The following is an 18,850-nucleotide window of genomic DNA, read 5'->3' as shown; positions in this document are numbered from 1 at the left end:
GGGTGTACATGAGTTCCCAATCCTGAACCCCTCTCCCACCTCCCTCCCCATACCATCTCTCTTGGTCATCCCAGTGCACCAGCCCCAAGCATCCTGTATCCTGCATCGAACCTAGACCAGCAATTCGTTTCTTACATGATATTATACATGTTTCAATGCCATTCTCCCAAATCATCCCTCCCTCTCCCTCTCCCACAGAGTCCAAAAGACTGTTCTATACATCTGTGTCTCTTTTGCTGTCTCGCATACAGGGTTATCGTTACCATCTTTCTAAATTCCATATATATGTGTCAGTATACTGTATTGGTGTTTTTCTTTCTGGCTTACTTCATTCTGTATAATAGGCTCCAGTTTCATCCACCTCATTAGAACTGATTCAAATGTATTCTTTTGAATGGCTGAGTAATACTCCATTGTGTATATGTACCACAGCTTTCTTATCCATTCATCTGCTGATGGACATCTAGGTTGTTTCCATGTCCTGGCTATTATAAACAGTGCTGCGATGAACATTGGGGTGCACGTGTCTCTTTCAATTCTGGTTTCCTCAGTGTGTATGCCCAGAAGTGGGATTGCTGGGTCATAAGGCAGTTCTATTTCCAGTTTTTAAGGAATCTCCACACTGGTCTCCATAGTGGCTGTACTAGTTTGCATTCCCACCAACAGTGTAAGAGGGTTCCCTTTTCTCCACATCCTCTCCAGCATTTATTGCTTGTAGACTTTTGGATCACAGCCATTCTGACTGGTGTGAAATGGTACCTCAGTGTGGTCTTGATTTGCATTTCTCTGATAATGAGTGATGTTGAGCATCTTTTCATGTGTTTGTTAGCCATCTGTATGTCTTCTTTGGAGAAATGTCTATTTAGTTCTTTGGCCCATTTTCTGATAGGGTCGTTTATTTTTCTGGAATTGAGCTGCATGAGTTGCTTGTATATTTTTGAGATTAGTTGTTTGTCAGTTGCTTCATTTGCTATTATAGACCTCTCTTACAATAAATGTTAAGGTAAATCATTCAAATTAAAAAGACACTAAATAGGAACAGGAGAAGTATCATACATAAATGCACATACATGGAATCTAGAACAATGGTACTGACGAACCCGGCAGAGAATGGACTTGTGGAAAGCGGACGGTGGGGAAAGGAGAGGGTGGAATGAACTGAGAAAGTATCACTGACAAATATACAACACCATGTGTAAAACAGACAGATAGTGGAAAGTTACTAAATAACGCAAGGAGTCTAGCCTGGTGCTTTGTGATGACCCAGAGGAGTGGGACAAGGGGCATGAAGGCAGGCTCAAGAAGGGGGGGATATGTATATATAATAAGACAGATTCATGTTACTGTACAGCAGAAACCAACACACTGTATTGCTATTTTCCACCAACTAAAATAAATAGTAACAGGAAAGCATATAAAAATATAGTCTGTCAGTAAAGGGAAATACATAGATAAATACAAAATTCTGTAATACTGTAATGATGGTGCATAACACACTTTAATTCTGATACATTAAAAAAAGTATGTTAAAAAACTAACTATAAATGTATGTTACTGGACACACAATATAAAAGGACCCAATCTGCACAATCAATAGTATAAAGTACTGAGGTGGGAGAAATAAAAGTGCAGAATTTTTGTATGAAATTGAAGTTATCAATTTAAAACAGACTGCTACAACTATGAAGTATTTTAGGGAAGTCCCATGGTAACCACAAAGAAAACACAAAAGATAAACACACACAGAAAAATAGAAAGGAAAAAGCATGTCACTACAAAAAATAAAACAAAATACATATAAAGACAGCAAGAGATGTTGAGACCAAAAAAAGAAAAATGACAAAACACAACAAAATAGCAACAGCAAAGTCTTCCCTATCAATGACTACTTTAGAGATAAATAGATTAAACTCCCTGATCAAGTCAGAGTGGCTGAAAAGATTAAAAAAACAACAACAAAAAATTCCCAACTAGATGCTGTCTAAAGGAGCCTCAACTTAGACTTTAGGACACACATATGCTTAAAGTAAAAGCATGACAGAAGATATCCATGCAAACGGTAACCAGCAGGGGTGGCCATACTTATATCAGACAAAATAACCTTAAGACAAAAACTGTCGCAAGAGACACAGAAGGACATTATATAATGATGAAAAGGTCAATTCACCAGGAAGATGTAACAATTATTTATAGACTCAACTTCAGAGCACTTAAATACAAAGCAAACACTGACAGAAATGAGGGGAGAAATACACAGCAACACAGTAATTTTACCACCTCTCTTTCAATAATGGATGCAACCCCAACAGAAGATCAAGAAAGAAACAAAAGAGGACAACACTATACACTAGAGGAAGCTAAGGGAAATAGACAGAACATTTTACTCAGCAGCAGAATACACATTCTTCTCAAAAGCACGTGTATGTCTCCAGGTGACAAAATGAATCTTAACAAATAGAAGAATATTAAAATCCTACCAAATATCTTATCCAAATTGATGGTATAAAATTATAAATTTATAGCAGGAAGAAAAAAATGGAACACTCACATGTATGTGGAAATTAACACAGTCTTGAACAACCAATAGATCAAGAAGGAAATCAAAGAGGAAATTAGAAATATATCTTGAGGCAAATAAAACATATAAAAATGTATGGGACACAGAAATAACAGTACTAAGAGGGGCATTTATAGCAATAAATCCCTGGATTTAAATATATATGTATATAATCATCTAACTATATTTCAAAGAACTAAAAGAAAGAAACCTAAGCCCAAAGCTAGCAGAAAGAAATTAAAACTAAAAGAACAGTAGAAATAAATGAAATAGAGAATAAAAAAAAATAGAGAAGTCAACAAACGACTTTTTGCAAAGATCAACCAATGACTTTTTTTTTAACCTTGGCTAACTAAAAAAGAGAGAAGACGCAAATAAAATTAGAAATGAAAAAGAAGACCATTCAACTGATACCACAGAAATATAAAGGAACATAAAAGACTGTCATGAACAATTACACACCAACAATAACCTAGAGGAAATGAAGAAATCCCTACAAACACAATCTACCAAGACTGAATCATAATGAAACAAAGTCTAGGGACATAGGTAACTACAAAGAAGAGTCAATCAGTAACCAAAAATCTGCCAACAAAGAAAAGCCTGGTACCAGATGGCTTTTCTGGTGAATTCCATAAAACACATAAACAACTTATACCCTCCTTCTCAAACCCATCCAAAAACTGAAGAGAGGGAAATGCCTCCTAACTCAGTATGTGAGACCAGCACGATACCAACACCAAAGCCAGAAAAAGACACTACAATAAAGGGAAATTAAAGGCCAAGAACCCTGATGAATATAAATGCAAAAATCCTAAGAAACATATTAGCAAATCAAATTTAAAAGCCTATTAAAAGATCACACACTATGACTAAGTTGGATTTATCCCCAAGATACAAAGATGAGTCAACATATGATAATCAGTGTAATACACCACACAGGACAAAGGATAAAAACACATATCATCTCTACTGATGCAGAAAAGGCATTTGACAAAATTCAAACGCCTTTCATGATAAAAACTCTCTAGGAACAGGAAAATTACCTCAACATTACCTGGTGGCTCAGGGGTAAAGAATGCACTTGTGAAGCAGGAGACGTGGGGTCAGTCCCTGGGTTGGGAAGATCTCATGGAGGAGGAAATGGCAACCCACCCCAGTAATCTTGCCCAGAAAATCCCATGGACAAAGCAGCCTTGAGGACTACCGTTCACAGAGTCGTAAGAGTCAGACATGACTGAGCGACTAAACAACAACAAATAAAAGCCACATATGAAAAGTCCACAGTTAACATCACACTCAGTCAAAGTCCTCTAAAATTAGGAATAAGGCATGATACCCACTCTTGCCTCTTATATTCAGCACCATACACTTGTCTCTCAGTATGCTTGGGAAATAGCTTCCAGGACCCCTCCCTTCAAGGCTACCAAAATCCAGATGCTAACGTCCCTTACATGAAAGGCAGAGCATTTGTATAGAACCTACACACATTCTTCCATATACTTTTATCATCTCTAGATTATTATTAAGTACTGTAATAGCACAATGTATACAAAAACTACATAAATAGCTCAATGCACAGCAAATTCAACTTTTGCTTTATGAAAATCTGTAATTTTATTTTTAAAATATTCTTACTCTACAACTGATTAAACCTGTAGGTGCAGGACCTGCAGATATAGAGGGCTACTGTACTGAAAGTCCTGGCCAAAGCAATTAGGCAAGAAAAATAAATACAGATAAGTAAGTGGGACTGCTAAATAAAAAATAAGTAAATGGGACTACATCAAATTAAAAAGCTTCTGTACAGCAAAGGAAACAACCAACTGAGTGAAAAGGCAGCCTATGGAATGAAAGGAAAGATCTGCAAACCACACATGTGAAAAGGGGTTAACAGCCAAATTATTTCAGAAACTGCTACCACAGCCAAAAAAAAAAGTGATTTTTTTTTTTGAGTAGATATTTCTCCAAAGATGTATAAATAGCCAATGGGTATATGAAAAGATGCTTGACATCATTAATCATTAGGATTAGGAAAATGCCATCAGGAAAATGCATGTCAAAACCACAATGAGGAATAACTTCATGTGTTAGAATGTGTTTATCAAAAACCAATACCAGGACTTCCCTGGTGGTCCAATGGGAATGCCACTGTCTGCCAATGCAGGGAACACAAGTTCTGTCCTTGGTCTGGGAAGATTCCACCTGCCCCGGGTCATGTAAGCCCATGTGCCATAACTCCAGAAGCTCCCATGCTCTAGAGCCCACATTCTACAGCAAGAGAAGCCACCACAATGAGAAGCCTGTGCACTGCAACTAGTGAGAAGCCCCCACTTACCACGGCTACAGAAAGTGGAACACAGAAACAAAGACTCAGAGCAGCAAAATAATAAATAAGAAATAAATAATGTTTTAAACTTTATTCTTAAAAAAAAAAAAAAAAGAAAATAACAAGTAATGACAAGGATGTGAAGAAACTGGAACCCTTGTGCCCTGTTAGAGCGACTGTAAAATGGTACAGAAAACAGTGAAGACATGCCTCAAAAAGTTAAAAATAGAACTACCACATGACCCAGCAGTCTCACTTCTAGATATTTATTCAAAAGAATTGGAATTAGTATCTCAAAGAGATATTTGCAGCATTACTCACAATAGCCAAGATATGAAAACAACCCAAACTTCCATCAGTATCTAAGTGTATAAAGAAAATGTGCAATACACACTCAATGGAGTATTTTCAACCATAAAATGGAAGGGAATTCTGTCTATGCCACAACATGGATGCACTTAGAGGACACTGTTCTAAATCAGTCACAGAATAATACTGCATGCGTTCAGCTGGGCCAAGATGGCAGAGCAGAAGGACCCCAAGCTCTACTCGCCTTCAGAACAAACCAAGATCACAATGATCTATCTGCGCAACAACCACCAGTGAAAAAGATCAGAAACCCACCAGAAAATCTACAATTAAAGGCATAAAGAAGGAAACGCAACAAGACAGGTAGGGTCTGTGGACTCGAAACCTAGTTAAGTCCCATACTCCCAGATGGGTGACCCACGAACAAGAATCATTGCAGAAGTCTCCCATAGGAGTTAGAGGTCTGTGTCACATATCATGCTCCCCAGCCCCAGGTCTCACACCAAGAAGACAAGCCCCCAGAGAATTTGGCTTTGAAGGCCAGCAGGGCATTATTTTAGGAGCCCCACAGGACTGGGGGAAGTAGAGAATTCACCATTAAAGGGCACAGACAAAATTTCACACACTTCAGGACCCAGGACAAAAGCAGTTACTTGATAGAAGCCTGAACTAGACCTACTTGCTGACCTTGGAGAGTCTCCCAGGGAGGCAGAGGGTAGCTGCAGCTCACACTAGGGATGGCTTTTACCTCATGAATGCTTGTGCTGGCAGGTGATTATAAGATCCTCCCTCTAATTCATTAGTACCAAGGCTTGCCCCCACTCCCAACAGCCTGTAGGCATCAGTGCTGGAAGGCCTCTAAGTAACTAACTGGCAAGGAACACAGCCCCACCCAATAGCAGACAGACTACTAAAAGGACCTCCTGAGCCCACAACAGCTATAAGCACACCTCAAGACATGGCCCTGTCCACGAGAGGACCCAGGACCAGATCTACCCACCAGCTCCCAAATCTCATATCTTAACTCCAGGAAGCCTGCTTTAGCCTCTAGAGCAGCCTCACCAACCAGGGGACAGACACTAGATGTAAGAAAACCATAATCCAACAGCCTATAGGTCCAGCCTGCCCACAGCAGTCCAGACCCTGACTGGAGACCAGTTGGACCACCGCCCTGCCCATTAGCAGGCCAAGTTCAGGACACCCCGACCTTATATCCAACTCAGTCAGGAACCAGACCCTCAAAGGGTGACCGGACACCACCTCTGGGATCCCTAGGCCCTGCAACCAGACTCCAGGGTCCAATGCTGTCTGCCAGCAGTCCAGCATCAACCCCAGGACCTGGCTTCACCCCCCAGTGGGCAAGCAACTGCCCCAGAATCTTCTGGATTACGACCCTGTCCAGCAATGAGCCAGTATAAGCTCTGGGGAACCTAGGGATTCCACAAACAGCCACTTCACGACAGTGCCGCTAACCTGCAGCCAGCAGCCTTTCCATGAGGCAGGGCCTAGCAAACTACTGGACTGGGAATCAACCAATACTATGAGACTGCCCATACAGCCCACAACAGAAGGATCCATGCAGCCCTCATAGGAGGAACTCCTAGAGCACACAGCTTAGGTGATGAGGACTTCATTCCTGGGACGCACAGGAAGGCTTCAACAAAAGGCCACTTCTCCAAGACTGAAAAATGTAGCCAACCTACCAGATACAAAAAAAATAAATAAAATATAACTTAGGCAAAATGTGGTGACAGAGGAACGAGATAAAACTCTTGACAAAGGAATAAGATAAAACCAGAAGAACTACTACGTGAATTAGAGGTAAGTAATCTACCCAAGAAAGTGTTCAGGATAGTGATCATAAAAATGATCAGAGAACTCAGGAAAGAATGGATGCACAGAGCAAAGTTAGACGTTTTTAACAAAGAGTTATAAAACATAAAGAACAACCAAACAGCAATGGAAAACACGGTAACAGAAATGAAAAATATAGTAAAGAGAATCAACAGTAAACTGAATGATACAGAGGAGCAGATTAGCGAGCTATAAGACAGAGTAGGGGAAGTCACTGATGCTGAAGAGAAAAAAAGTAGAAAGAATGAAAAGAAATGAGGATAGTTCAAGGGACTTCCGGGACAACATCAAGCACACCAATATTCACATTATAGGGGTCCCAGAAGAGAAGAGAAAAAGGGGCATAGAATTTATCCAAAAACAGCATAGCTGAAAACTTTGCTAGCCTTGGAAAAGAAACATATACCCAAGTCCACAAGGCACAGAGTTTCATAGGGGATTAACCCAAAGAGGAACACACAAAGACACATAGTAGTTAAAATGACAAAAATTAAAGAAAAAGAGTACTAAAAGCAACAAGGGAAAAGCAACAAACAATATACAAGGGAACCCCCATAAAGCTATCAGCTGGCTTCTCAGCAGAAACCCTGCAGCCAGGAGTGAGCGACACAATATATCTAAAGCAGTGAAAAGGGAAAGCCCACAACCAAAACTACTCTACCCAACAAGACTCTTGTTCAGATTTGATGGAGAGACTAAACGCTTTACAGATGAGCAAAAGCTCAGAGTTTAGCACGACCAAACCACCTTTACAACAAATGTTAAAGGAATTTCTCCAGGCAAGAAAAGAAAAGGCCACAACTAGGAACATGAAAATCACAAAAACGAAAAAGCTCATCAGTAGGGCAAATATAAAGGTTGGAAATCATCCACACACAAACTAGTAGCAAGTTTAAAATATGAAAGCAGTAAAACCATCTATATTCACAATAAGAAGTTAATCTAGAAAATAACTATATATATACACATACACATTATGATATCAAAAAAGTAACTTTGAGGGAAGGAGTACAAAGGCAGAGTTTTAAAACTGCATTTACAATTAAAAGACCAGCAAATTAAAACAATCGTGTGTGTGTGTGTGTGTGTGTGCGTGTGTGTGTGTGTGTGTAGCTAGATGAAAACCTCATGGTAACCACAAACCAAAAAAATTTAATATACACAAAGTGTGTATATCTATTTTGTGTCATCAAATCACACACAAAAAAAGAAAGTGGGGGAAAGAGCTATAAAAACAACCCAAAACAAGTGACAAAATGGCAGTAAGAACATACACATCAATAACTGTCTTAAATTTAAATGGACTAAATGTTCCAATCAAAAGAAATAGAATAGCTAAATGGAAACAAAAACAAGACCTGTTTATATGCTGTCTACAAGAGACTCACTTCAGATATAAAGACACTCAGAATGAAAATGAAAGGATAAAAAAGGCATTCCATGCAAATGGAAATTTAACGAAAGCTAGGGTAGCAATGCTTACATCAGACAAACTAGACTTTAAAATAGAGACTATTATAAGAGACAAATAAGGACACTACACAATAATCAAGGGGTCAACCAAACATGAAGATATAATCATTGTAAATATATGCACTCAACGTAGGAGAATCTAAATACTTTGAGCAAATATTAAATGACACAAAGGGAGAAATCAACTGTAACACAGTAATAGTAGGGGACTTTAAAACCCCACTGACATTAATGGATCATCTAGATAGAAAATCAATAAGGAAACACTGGCCTTAAATGACCCAACAGACCTAAAGCAGATCACTGTTAGGCTACAAAACAAGCCTCGGTAAATTTAAGAAAATTGAAATTCTATCAAGCATCTCTTCCGACCACATTGAGACCAGAAATCAACTATGAGGGAAAAAAACTGCAATACAAACATGTGGAGGCTAACAATACACGCTACTAAACAATCAACAGATCACTGAGGAAATCAAAAGGAAATAAAGCATCTCAGAAACCAATAAAAACCTCAAATAACAAATCTTACACCCAAAGCAACTAGAGAAAGAACAAAGCCCAGAGTCAGTAGAAAGAAAGAAATGATAAACAAAAGAGTAGAAATAAATGAGACACAAAGAAAATAATAGAAAAGATCCATGAAACTAAAATCTGGCTCTTTGAGAAGATAAAGCTGATAAACCTTTAGCTAGACTCATGGAGAAAAAAAGGAAGAGGACACAGGCCATCAATTAGAAATGAAAAAGAAGACACTACATCTGACACCACAGAAATACAAAGGAGCGTGAGAGACTACTAAAGGCAACTACACGCCAACAAAAGGCAGGACCTAGAGGAAACAAAAATGTCTAGGAAGGTGCAGCTTTCCAAGATGGAACCAGGAAGACTCAGAAACACGAACAAATCAATCTCAAGTAATGAAACTGAAACTGTGATTTAAAAGGAATATAAATGGGTATAGCCAGTATGGAGAACAGTATGAAGATTCTTAAAAAAAAACTAAAAAGAATATCATATGCTCCAAATCAATGCAGATGGTGACTGCAGCCATGAAATTAAAAGATGCTTACTCCTTGGAGGGAAAGTTATGACCAACCTAGACAGCATATTAAAAAACAGAGACATTACTTTGTCAACAAAAGTCCATCTAGTCAAGGCTGTGGTTTTTCCAGTGGTGGTGTACGCATGTGAGAGTGGGACTAAAAGAAAGTGGAGTGCTGAAGAATTGATGCCTTTGAACCGTGGTGTTGGAGAAGACTCTTGAGAGTCCCTTGGACTGCAAGGAGGTCCAACCAGTCCATTCAGAGGCAAAAAAGTCCTGAGTGTTCATTGGAAGGGCTGATGTTGAAGCTGAAACTCCAATACTCTGGCCACCTGATGCAAAGGGCTGACTCACTTTTAAAGACCCAGATGTTAGGAAAGATTGAGGGCAGAAGGGGATAACGGAGGATGAGATGGTTGGATGGTATCACCAACTCAATAGACATGAGATTGGGTGGACTCCAGGAGTTGGTAATGGACAGGGAGGCCTGGCATGCTGCGGTCCATGGGGTCGCAAAGAGTCGGACATGACTGGGCGACTGAACTGACTGACTGATGATCCAGCAATCCCACTCCTGGGCATACATCCACAGAAAACCATAATTTGAAAAGATACATGCGCCTCACTTTTCACTGCAGCACTATTTACAATAGCTAGGATATGGAAGCAACCTAAACACCCATCAATACAGAAATGGATAAGGAAGATGTGGTACATATACACAGTGGAATACTACTCAGTCATAAAATGGAATGAAACTGTGCCATCTGCAGAGACACGGATGGACCTAGAGACTGCCATACAGAATGAAGTGACTCAGAAAGATAAAGACAAAACCATATACTATCACTTACATATGGAATCTAGAAAAAGGACACAGAGGGACTTATCTGCAAAACAGAAATAGAGACATTGATGTAAAGAACAAACATATGGCTACCAAGGCGGGGATGGGGAGTGGTATGAAGTTCTAGGTTGGGTTTGACGTGTATATATGTGTGTGTGTGTATATATATATACACACACACACTATGTATAAAACTGATAATTGAGAATCTACTATACAGCTCAGGGAACTCTGCTCAGTGCTCTGTGGTGACCTAAATGGGAAGGAAATCCAAAACAGAGGGGATATATATGTATAGCTGATTTACCTTGCTGTATAGCAGAAACTATTAATAACACTGTGAAGTAACTATACTTCAATAAAGATTAACTACAGAAAAAAACTAAAAATAGAGTTACCACATGATTCAGCCATCCCACTCTTGGGTATATATCCAAAGAAGATGCAAACTTTAATATGAAAAGATACATGTAGCCCAATTTTCACAACAGCCAAGACATGGAAGAAAACCTAAATAGCAATCAACAAATGAATGGCTAGAGAAGATGGAGCATATACGCACAATGGAATATTACTCAGGCATAAAAGAAGAATAAAATAATGCCACCTGCAGCAGCAAAGTGGATGAACCTAGAGATTATCACACCAAGTGAAGAAGTCAGAGAGAGAAAGACAAGTGTCATACGGTATCATTTACACATTGAATCTAAAAAAATTATATAAGCAAAGTTATTACAAAACAGAAACAGATTCACACACACAGAAAACAAACTTATAGTTACCAAAGGAGAAAGCAGGGAAGGGAGAGATAAATTAGGAGTCTGGGACTAACAGATACATATACAAAACAGCTAAACAACAAGGACTTACTGTATAGCACAGGTAACAATAATCTGTCATGTAAAAGAATCTGGAAAAAATATATGTGTACGTGTCACATACGTACATACATACATGACTGAATCACTCTGGTATACACCTGAAGCTAACACAATATTATAAATCGATTGTATTTCAATTAAAAAAATAAAACCTAGTTAAGACATGGTAGCGTTAAGGTCCAACATAATCTAATCAGAGTACCAAAATAAAATTCTAAAGAGATCAGAAGCAAGGCCATGTTTAAAAAAAAATAATAGTTGATAAGTATCCTAGTTTTTAATTTTAAAAAATAGGAATTCAAAGACAGGAGATGCAAATAGGAAGAAAAGAAATCTATACTTAAATACACTGTAGTGAAAGTATGACACTTAAGAAAAAGAGAACCTTAAAAAAAGAGGGAGAGAAAAGACACCAACATACTGGCAGATGACTTCTGAACAGAAGCAATGGTAATAAGTAGACAATGGAAAAGCAGCTCAGAATTGGAGACTGAGCAAGGCTGTCTTTCAAGAAACAGGCAAAATATATTTTTATATTAAAAAAAAAAGTTTATGATAATATCACCAAAAGATATCTATAAACAAAAGGGAAAATGGCCTCCAAAGGAAAACCCGAGATGGGAAAGAAATGGCAAAGAAGTAGTCATTTTAAAATGTGTGGTTGATTCTAAACAACCTAAGATTTAGAGGAGGAGGGAAGGGAGAGAAGGCGGGGGAGTTAATAATAGCATTCAGGTCAGGAGGAAGATGATAGAAGGCAAAGACATTTTTTTTCTCACAAGGGATGGTCCTGTATACCCACTCTGGAAACCAATGGTATGGACTATACATACATAGATGTTCAGTTACAGTGGACAGCAATGTTGGCTACAGTCATTTCAAAAGTCTTCTTAAAGAAAGTTTGGGACAAAGGGAAAACAACAAAGGCTTCTTTGAGCAAAGGTTCAGGAATCAGATAAGCATGGCATACCCTGTTCTTCCTCTAATTATCTCATATCATCATGAATGTTCTTTTAAAATCTCTGAGACAGAAACAAAACAAAAACCTGAAGAAGCAACAGAATGAGCGCCGCAACGGTAGAAGACATCAGAGAAGGGTTACGACCTTGGGCAGGTCACTTCCCTCTCTGAGGGCTTCGTACTATGTTCCCTTCCCACTGTCACTAACATATTTTGATGACAAAGGAAAAAAGTCAAATGGGCAATATTATAGGACTGCTCTCTTATATATTACTGCCAGTCATTGTGCTGGCACTGGAGATACACAACAAAGGAGACAAAGTAAATTAGCAACTAGAAGGCAATTTGATAGGTCCCATGACATGTGATGTACGCCCATGGTACTGATAAAACCCAACAGTAGTTGGAAAAGCATGCTTCTCTCCTCCCTTTTCACATAATCAACAATTAGTCCCATTAGGCAAACTACCGGTGTCCACCTTAGTAGTACCATTATGGTCACCACAGGGAATTTCGGATTTTTGAAAAGAATCACCAAGAGTTTTGTTATTAAAAGTTTCAAGATAAATTTATCCAAAGTCCATTTTACAAGATCCCAAGAAGAAATCAAGTTAATTTCCTTCGTACTGATCAAAATTTCACAATAGAAAGCTAGCTGGGACGCTTTGGATCCATAACAATCAGCAAAATTAGTTTTCCTAAAACATGAAAAAAAAATTGTTTCCTAAAACATATTTCAGGAAAATTGTTTAGAAAATTTGTGTAGAAAAACTGTTTCCTAAAACATGGAAAAAAAAAGTTGTTTCATTTAAAAGCACAAAAGAGTAATGGCAATAAATTCTCTATATCCATGCTGCAATTATCCAAGTATAATCTAACAGAGGTAAAATAAGGAAATATACATTCAAATACCCATTCTCTTTCTGGACTTATTTACAACCTAAAATCAAACACATTTTTCAGAAATTAATTCTACGATATTCAACATGTTTTCTACTTCACTAGGAAGTACGCATTGCCTTTAAAGTTAATCATCAGTTGTTCTATTGTATTTAGCCATTTGAGGCCTATTAACAATGCGCATACAAACCCTTCATCTAAGAAAATACTCCTGAAAAAACACACAGAACGTTCTCAAAGAAAAGCAATTCTTTCTCATTCTACTATACACTAGTAGTAAAGAGGAGAATATTTACTACTAATGTTACAGTGCTGTAACATCGGTCTTCTGAATTGTTTTATATATAATATTAATGTTTACTTATATACCCTCAATATATATTAGTGAAGGGTAGATATTACATATTCCCAAAGATACCAAATCCATTCATGTATAACTAAAATGTTTATAACAAGTGCAAATAATAATAAGTTCAAAGGTTCTTTAATTATTTTGTTTAAACTATTTTTAGCAATCATAAAAGGTGTTTAGTTAGGTCCTTAATATTCCAAAAGGCTTACCAGCATTTGACAGTCACGCGAATGTGAATTTTTCACAATTTTTTTTAATGCCAATTTCACTGAAAACAGCTACAAACAAATGTTCATTTTGATTACTATACTGGTCTTTGTATATTAGCTAACAAGTAGATTCCTTGCTTTATGTCACTGATGCAAGAATGAGTAATGACATTTACTACCAACCAGAGAATAGACAGAGACACAAATGGTGATTCAATAGCCATCACTGGTGATCCCGCTGATTAAAAACCTATAGCACCTATAAAACAATTCAGCCATATTTACACACAGCTTTCTACTGTACATTATTTCTTTGGGACTCTATCTTCCTTCTTAAGTTCCTGGAGGGGAGAGGCCTCGTCTTAAATGTTAATACTACCTCCTCACCCCTTGTAGCTCAAAAACAAAACTGAGTGCATACTTGCTGATAAATTAAAGCTATAGTACAACAGATACTTTCCATGGCAGTCAGGAGAAAATCAGGATGTGGGTAAAGACAGCCTAAGAGAGTATAGTTATGCACAACAGAACCAACAACAAGGGACAAGATCATAAAAGCAACTTAGAAAAATGATGTCCAGAAACAGAGCAGATGAGTTTACACAGCATATTCGTTTTCAGAAGCAAAATGTAGTACACTGCTATTGCTTAACTGAACTCCCCCCTTTTTCTGGTTTACACGCGATGCTGCATTTTGTACTATTCCCTGATAGATATTTGTACAATGCTATCTCATGTCTGTATAAAGCAGACATCAGACTCTGGAAAAAGCTGTACTAGTCACAATCCAAAAGAAAATAAGAACAATGTATTTTTCCACCTATATTCGGTTAAAAACACAGTGCTTTGCTCATAAAAGCAAAGGTCATCATTTGCCTACTTTTCATTCATACTGAATGACACCGTTTTTTGAAGATTTTCTATTAGAAAAATCCTGTACCACCTTGGCTTTAAGATCAGCTTTAACCCAGTTTTGCATCTTTTCCTGTCATCTTCTTCAATCTCTCAACCAAAATGATGTATCAATTATATTTTTAAAAACAGGCTTTTAAAAAACAGTTATGTTGTAAACTAAGTTATAATTTACGGTGTCAGCAGCCTTGCACTGTATCTTTACCATTTGAACTGCAGGACACTAAACGGCACATACGCATCTCTGAAATTTCTTGGATCTTCGACAGCCTCTTACCAGAATTTCGTCTCCCTTCTATCAAGCTTCTGCGTTCCTCGATGCTCCAAGATTAAATAAACTGTTTATATACCTCCCTCCAACACTCTGGCGGTGAGTTTGTACGTATTCTCTCTTGTATCTTTTGTCTAAGAATGCCAAAGCCCTTCATTATTTTATTTTACCAACCCTATGAAGCCTCTCCAACCAAGAGCTGGAGAGTCACGGAGTTGACTTGACAGAGATTGGACAGCAGACCAAAACTTAGCACCCCTCTAAGGGGTACTCAAAACCGGTCAGTAAAATCAGCCAAGGCCCTCTTTACAGGTCATGAGGAATTTAAAAAAAAAAAAAAAAATTTTTTTTTTAAACCCTTTGCCACAAAGGAACTCATGCATTCACACACAATTGTACTTTTCAGAACATGGAAATACAACTGATTTGGTTCTTTCGGTTTTCAGAAGTTTAAACACCGGGGACAACGGCAGCGAGATGAAAACTCCTGAGGGCAATTTGATCAAAGGCACAGAAAATCCTTCCTTCAAAGAAATGCACCTTGTGACACTCCGAGGAGGAGGAGAAGAGGTATTTAAAGTAAAACCTGCCCTGAATTATCACCACTGACTCGAGGAAGAGAAGTAAAAGCCGTTGGCTTCACTGGGCTTTTAAACCTTTTGCCGTCACCCTGGGCCCACAGAAGCGGGTGGTGAAATTCTTCCACTCATTTATATGGAAGAGTATCACACAGCAGTATAAACTCACACCCCAACACACACACACACACACACACACACACCCGTCTCTACTCCCCTTCTCGTCCCTTCCATCCCCGACCGTTCCCCTTTGGTGCCCAAGACCCAACTGTGGACCTAATGTGATAAAAAGCAAAGTCATGGGGCAATGCAGGGGGGTGGGGTGCAAAGGACCGAAAGAGCCAGAAAAGCAAGGGGAGAAGAGGCAGTCGGCCGGCTCGTCTGTGATCATAAAGCAAACATTCGGGTGGGGAATACGGAATGCTGAGTGGAAATAAAGCCCTCCGGGATGCCCACTCTGCCATCTCCTTGTGCCTCTCTGCCCTCCATCACCCCCATCCTTCTCCCGGAGGACCACCTCCGCGGGGAGGGCGCCACCGACGGCGCCCCCCAACCCTCGCCCTTCAGAGGAAAGCAGCGAAATGGGGCTGGAAAGGAGGACAGGGGCTGAGCCGGGGGGCGAGGGTCACGCCGGGCTCCGGGTGGAGACCCTGCGGCGGGTGGCCGCCCTGAGGACCCCGGGCGGCCCACGCGGAAGGTGAAGCGGCGGTCGGGGGGCAGCGCCCGGCCCCACCGCTTGCCGGGGAGGCTCCGGCTACTCACGTTCTCCGTGTCCCGCTCGTTCACCGTCGGCAATGGCGTCCGGGCCGACATTTTGTGCGGGCGGCGGGGTCGGGCCGGGGTCTCGCGGGCCGGGCCGGGCCCGGGCTTGCTGCGGGGCCCCGGGGGCGAGAGGCAGGGGTTGCGGCCGCTTCGCGCGAAGCCGGGGCCGGGCCGGGGAGAGCGGCTCCCGCAGGCCGCGGGCGGTGCAACAAGCGGCCGCGGCGGGCGAACGGGGGGGACAGAGGACGCGGAGGAAGAGGAGGGGGAGCCGCTTCCCGCGGCGGCGCCGCCGGGGGGACGCGGGCCGGGGCGAGGGAGGGCTCCGGGTGAGGGCGGTTGCCCGGCGCGGGCCGGGCGGCGAGGCCGGCGGGACGCGACGCCGAGGCTGGGAGGCGGGGCGGGAGCCGGAGAGGGGCGGTGAGGCGGGGGCGGGGTCCGGGCCCCGCTAGGCTCTCCGGCCCATGGCCGAAGGCGAAGCGGCGCCGCAAATCACTGCCTGGCTCGTCCCGCCGAGCGCGGCCGGCAGCCGGGAGCCGCGGCCCTGACAGCGCCGCCCGCGCCGCGCCCCCACGCCCCGCCTCAGGTGAGCGGCGCCGCCCGGCCGAGCCGCAGCCACGCGCCCGGGGCCCAGCGCGGCGGCGCCCCCGCGCCCTCGGCGCGCCAGCCGCGACTCAGAGTCCCGCGCGGTCTCCGCCGCCGCCGCCGCCGCCGCGCCTGAACCGGGAGGAGCGGCCCGAGCCGGCTGCGCGAGGAGCGGCGGGCGCGGCACGCTGCGCCCAGAGGCACTTGGCGGCCGCCGCCGGGTGGGCGGGCGCCAGCCGAGGGGGGCCTCTCCATTCATTCCCTCATTAGGGATGCGGGGCCGCCTCCTCCTCCTCCTTCCGCGCTCCATCGCCCGTCTGTCCCCGTGTTTATTTTTGTTTCTCGCTCCCACCCGCGGAGTACGGTAGTCTGTCAGAGCTTCTGGTGGATTTAATTTTTGATTAGTGTTTGGGTTTTGCCGGGGCGGCGGGGGTGGGGAGGTGAGAGGGCGCTGATGCAATTGAGTGGTCCTTTTTTGTCCGTTTCATGGGGGGGGGGGGGGCGGGGAGAATGGGTAAGATCCTACGCTGGATCCTATCTGCTATCTCGGGACTTCTCCTGTTCTTAAATTCATCTCCTCCTTCGCGGTTCCCCAGCTTTCTCGGTTTCTGTCCTCCCCCGAGCCCTGTCGGTCCCCCTCTCCCGGGAGCCGTTGGGTTCAGGGTCACCCTAACAGTTGGGAAGAGGGCATAAAAGTCCCCCTAAAAGCGCCAGCAGCCTCGGAGGCGGTGCTTCGGGCCGCTGTGCGATGGGCTCCGGCCAGACGGCTCGCCGATGTGCCGGGACAGGATGGCCTCCTAGGGAACCCGGCCGGCGGAAGAGGTCGCCAGGCGCCCACCGCGGCACCCCGGAGTGGCTGAGACCCGGGAGTCAGGACGTCTACTCTGGCTGATCGTCACTTCCTGGGACGCAAGGAAGTGTCACTTAGGCGAGCTTGTTTAGGGAGGGCGGAGAGCTGCCTCTGATTTGTCCTGTCCTACCTCCTCCAGGTGGTTTTATCACCCTGCCACCCACCTGCCACGTCTTACATCCTGCAGACCCACCTCTGTAACGCGTTACCCACGGCCCATTAGCCCCCTAAAAAGCAATGTTACTTCTTTCTACCTAATTTGAAAGCTTACATTTTGCACACTCAGCCTCTAGGACAAAAACCATACCGTTTCCCTATTCCTCGTCTTTCCAGTATGTCTTTTTCACATTCTTTCATGACTGGAAGATAAAAGGAGCAGGAGATAGAAGGGGATAAATCCAGTTTATGAGCTACTTTCTCAAACCCAATGGGAATCTTAAGATGATGGGAAATTCCTCCTTTCTCCTGAAGTTCATCCATTTGCACCAGATGGCTTTTACCCTGACTCATTAAAGGTTGTTTCTGAAAACCTAACACTTGACCCTTAAAACATGGTACAAAAGACTTAAAAATAGCAGACATGGAGGTCCTCTGAGGAAAAAAATCTCACCCAGCATATAAATTTGCTTCTAGACCATCGTCTACGTATTTATTTCTTTAACATTTTATTTGTAGACACATCTCAATTTCACAAAGCCAGTAAAAAAAAGTCACAAGATCCCTTAAGTGTTCATCACCATTCCTCAAACAGAATTCAGGCTTCAGAACTACAAGGCTGCATACTAAAAAATCCGTGTGCAATTAGGAATGCCAAGCTTTCTCAGGCCTTCTGCAGAGGTCCTGAATCATCAAGATGTACTGAAGTTGCCAAGATAGAAGCTTGTGCTTTTCTGATCAACTACAGTCACTGCTACAATCCACGGTGCAGCCACTCAAGAGTACCTTATGTGGCAATAGTACCCTGTTAACATGAGAGGAAACAAGCATCTGTGAAAGGGTGTTCAACCCCATTGGACTATGAATCAGTCCTTGAACTGGTAGCTTGGATGTTGTTTTTTCAGTGTCCACTCACATGTTATCTATCCATATGGTGACCCAGACAGGCATATTTCTTCCCGTTTTACAAAATTCCACTCAACTGGCTTATTCAAAATCATGGATGCACCAGGTTAATGGTGT

The 18,850-nt window shown here is 42.0% G+C and overlaps 1 protein-coding gene across 5 annotated transcripts in view; it reads right to left on the bottom strand.

The window, feature by feature from the left end:
• MARK1 (microtubule affinity regulating kinase 1) overlaps nucleotides 1-16,606 on the bottom strand; it is a 141,120-nt gene extending 124,514 nt beyond the window's left edge. The window contains exon 1 of one of the 5 annotated variants that reach the window (XR_001919276.1): nucleotides 16,240-16,592. Coding sequence is in view for 4 of the 5 variants with exons in the window: in XM_018060170.1 (XP_017915659.1) it covers nucleotides 16,240-16,290 (51 nt within the window). In the remaining variant the exon portion in view is untranslated. Of the gene's footprint in view, nucleotides 1-16,239 lie in introns of all 5 variants that reach the window. The other 4 variants (XM_018060170.1, XM_018060173.1, XM_018060174.1 and 1 more) reach the window with 4 other exon arrangements.

Source organism: Capra hircus, chromosome 16 (assembly GCF_001704415.2).
Source record: "Capra hircus breed San Clemente chromosome 16, ASM170441v1, whole genome shotgun sequence".
Lineage (NCBI taxonomy): Eukaryota > Metazoa > Chordata > Mammalia > Artiodactyla > Bovidae > Capra > Capra hircus.
The sequence above is the reverse complement of the archived record's forward strand: the minus strand, read 5'-3'. Positions and strand labels throughout refer to the sequence as shown.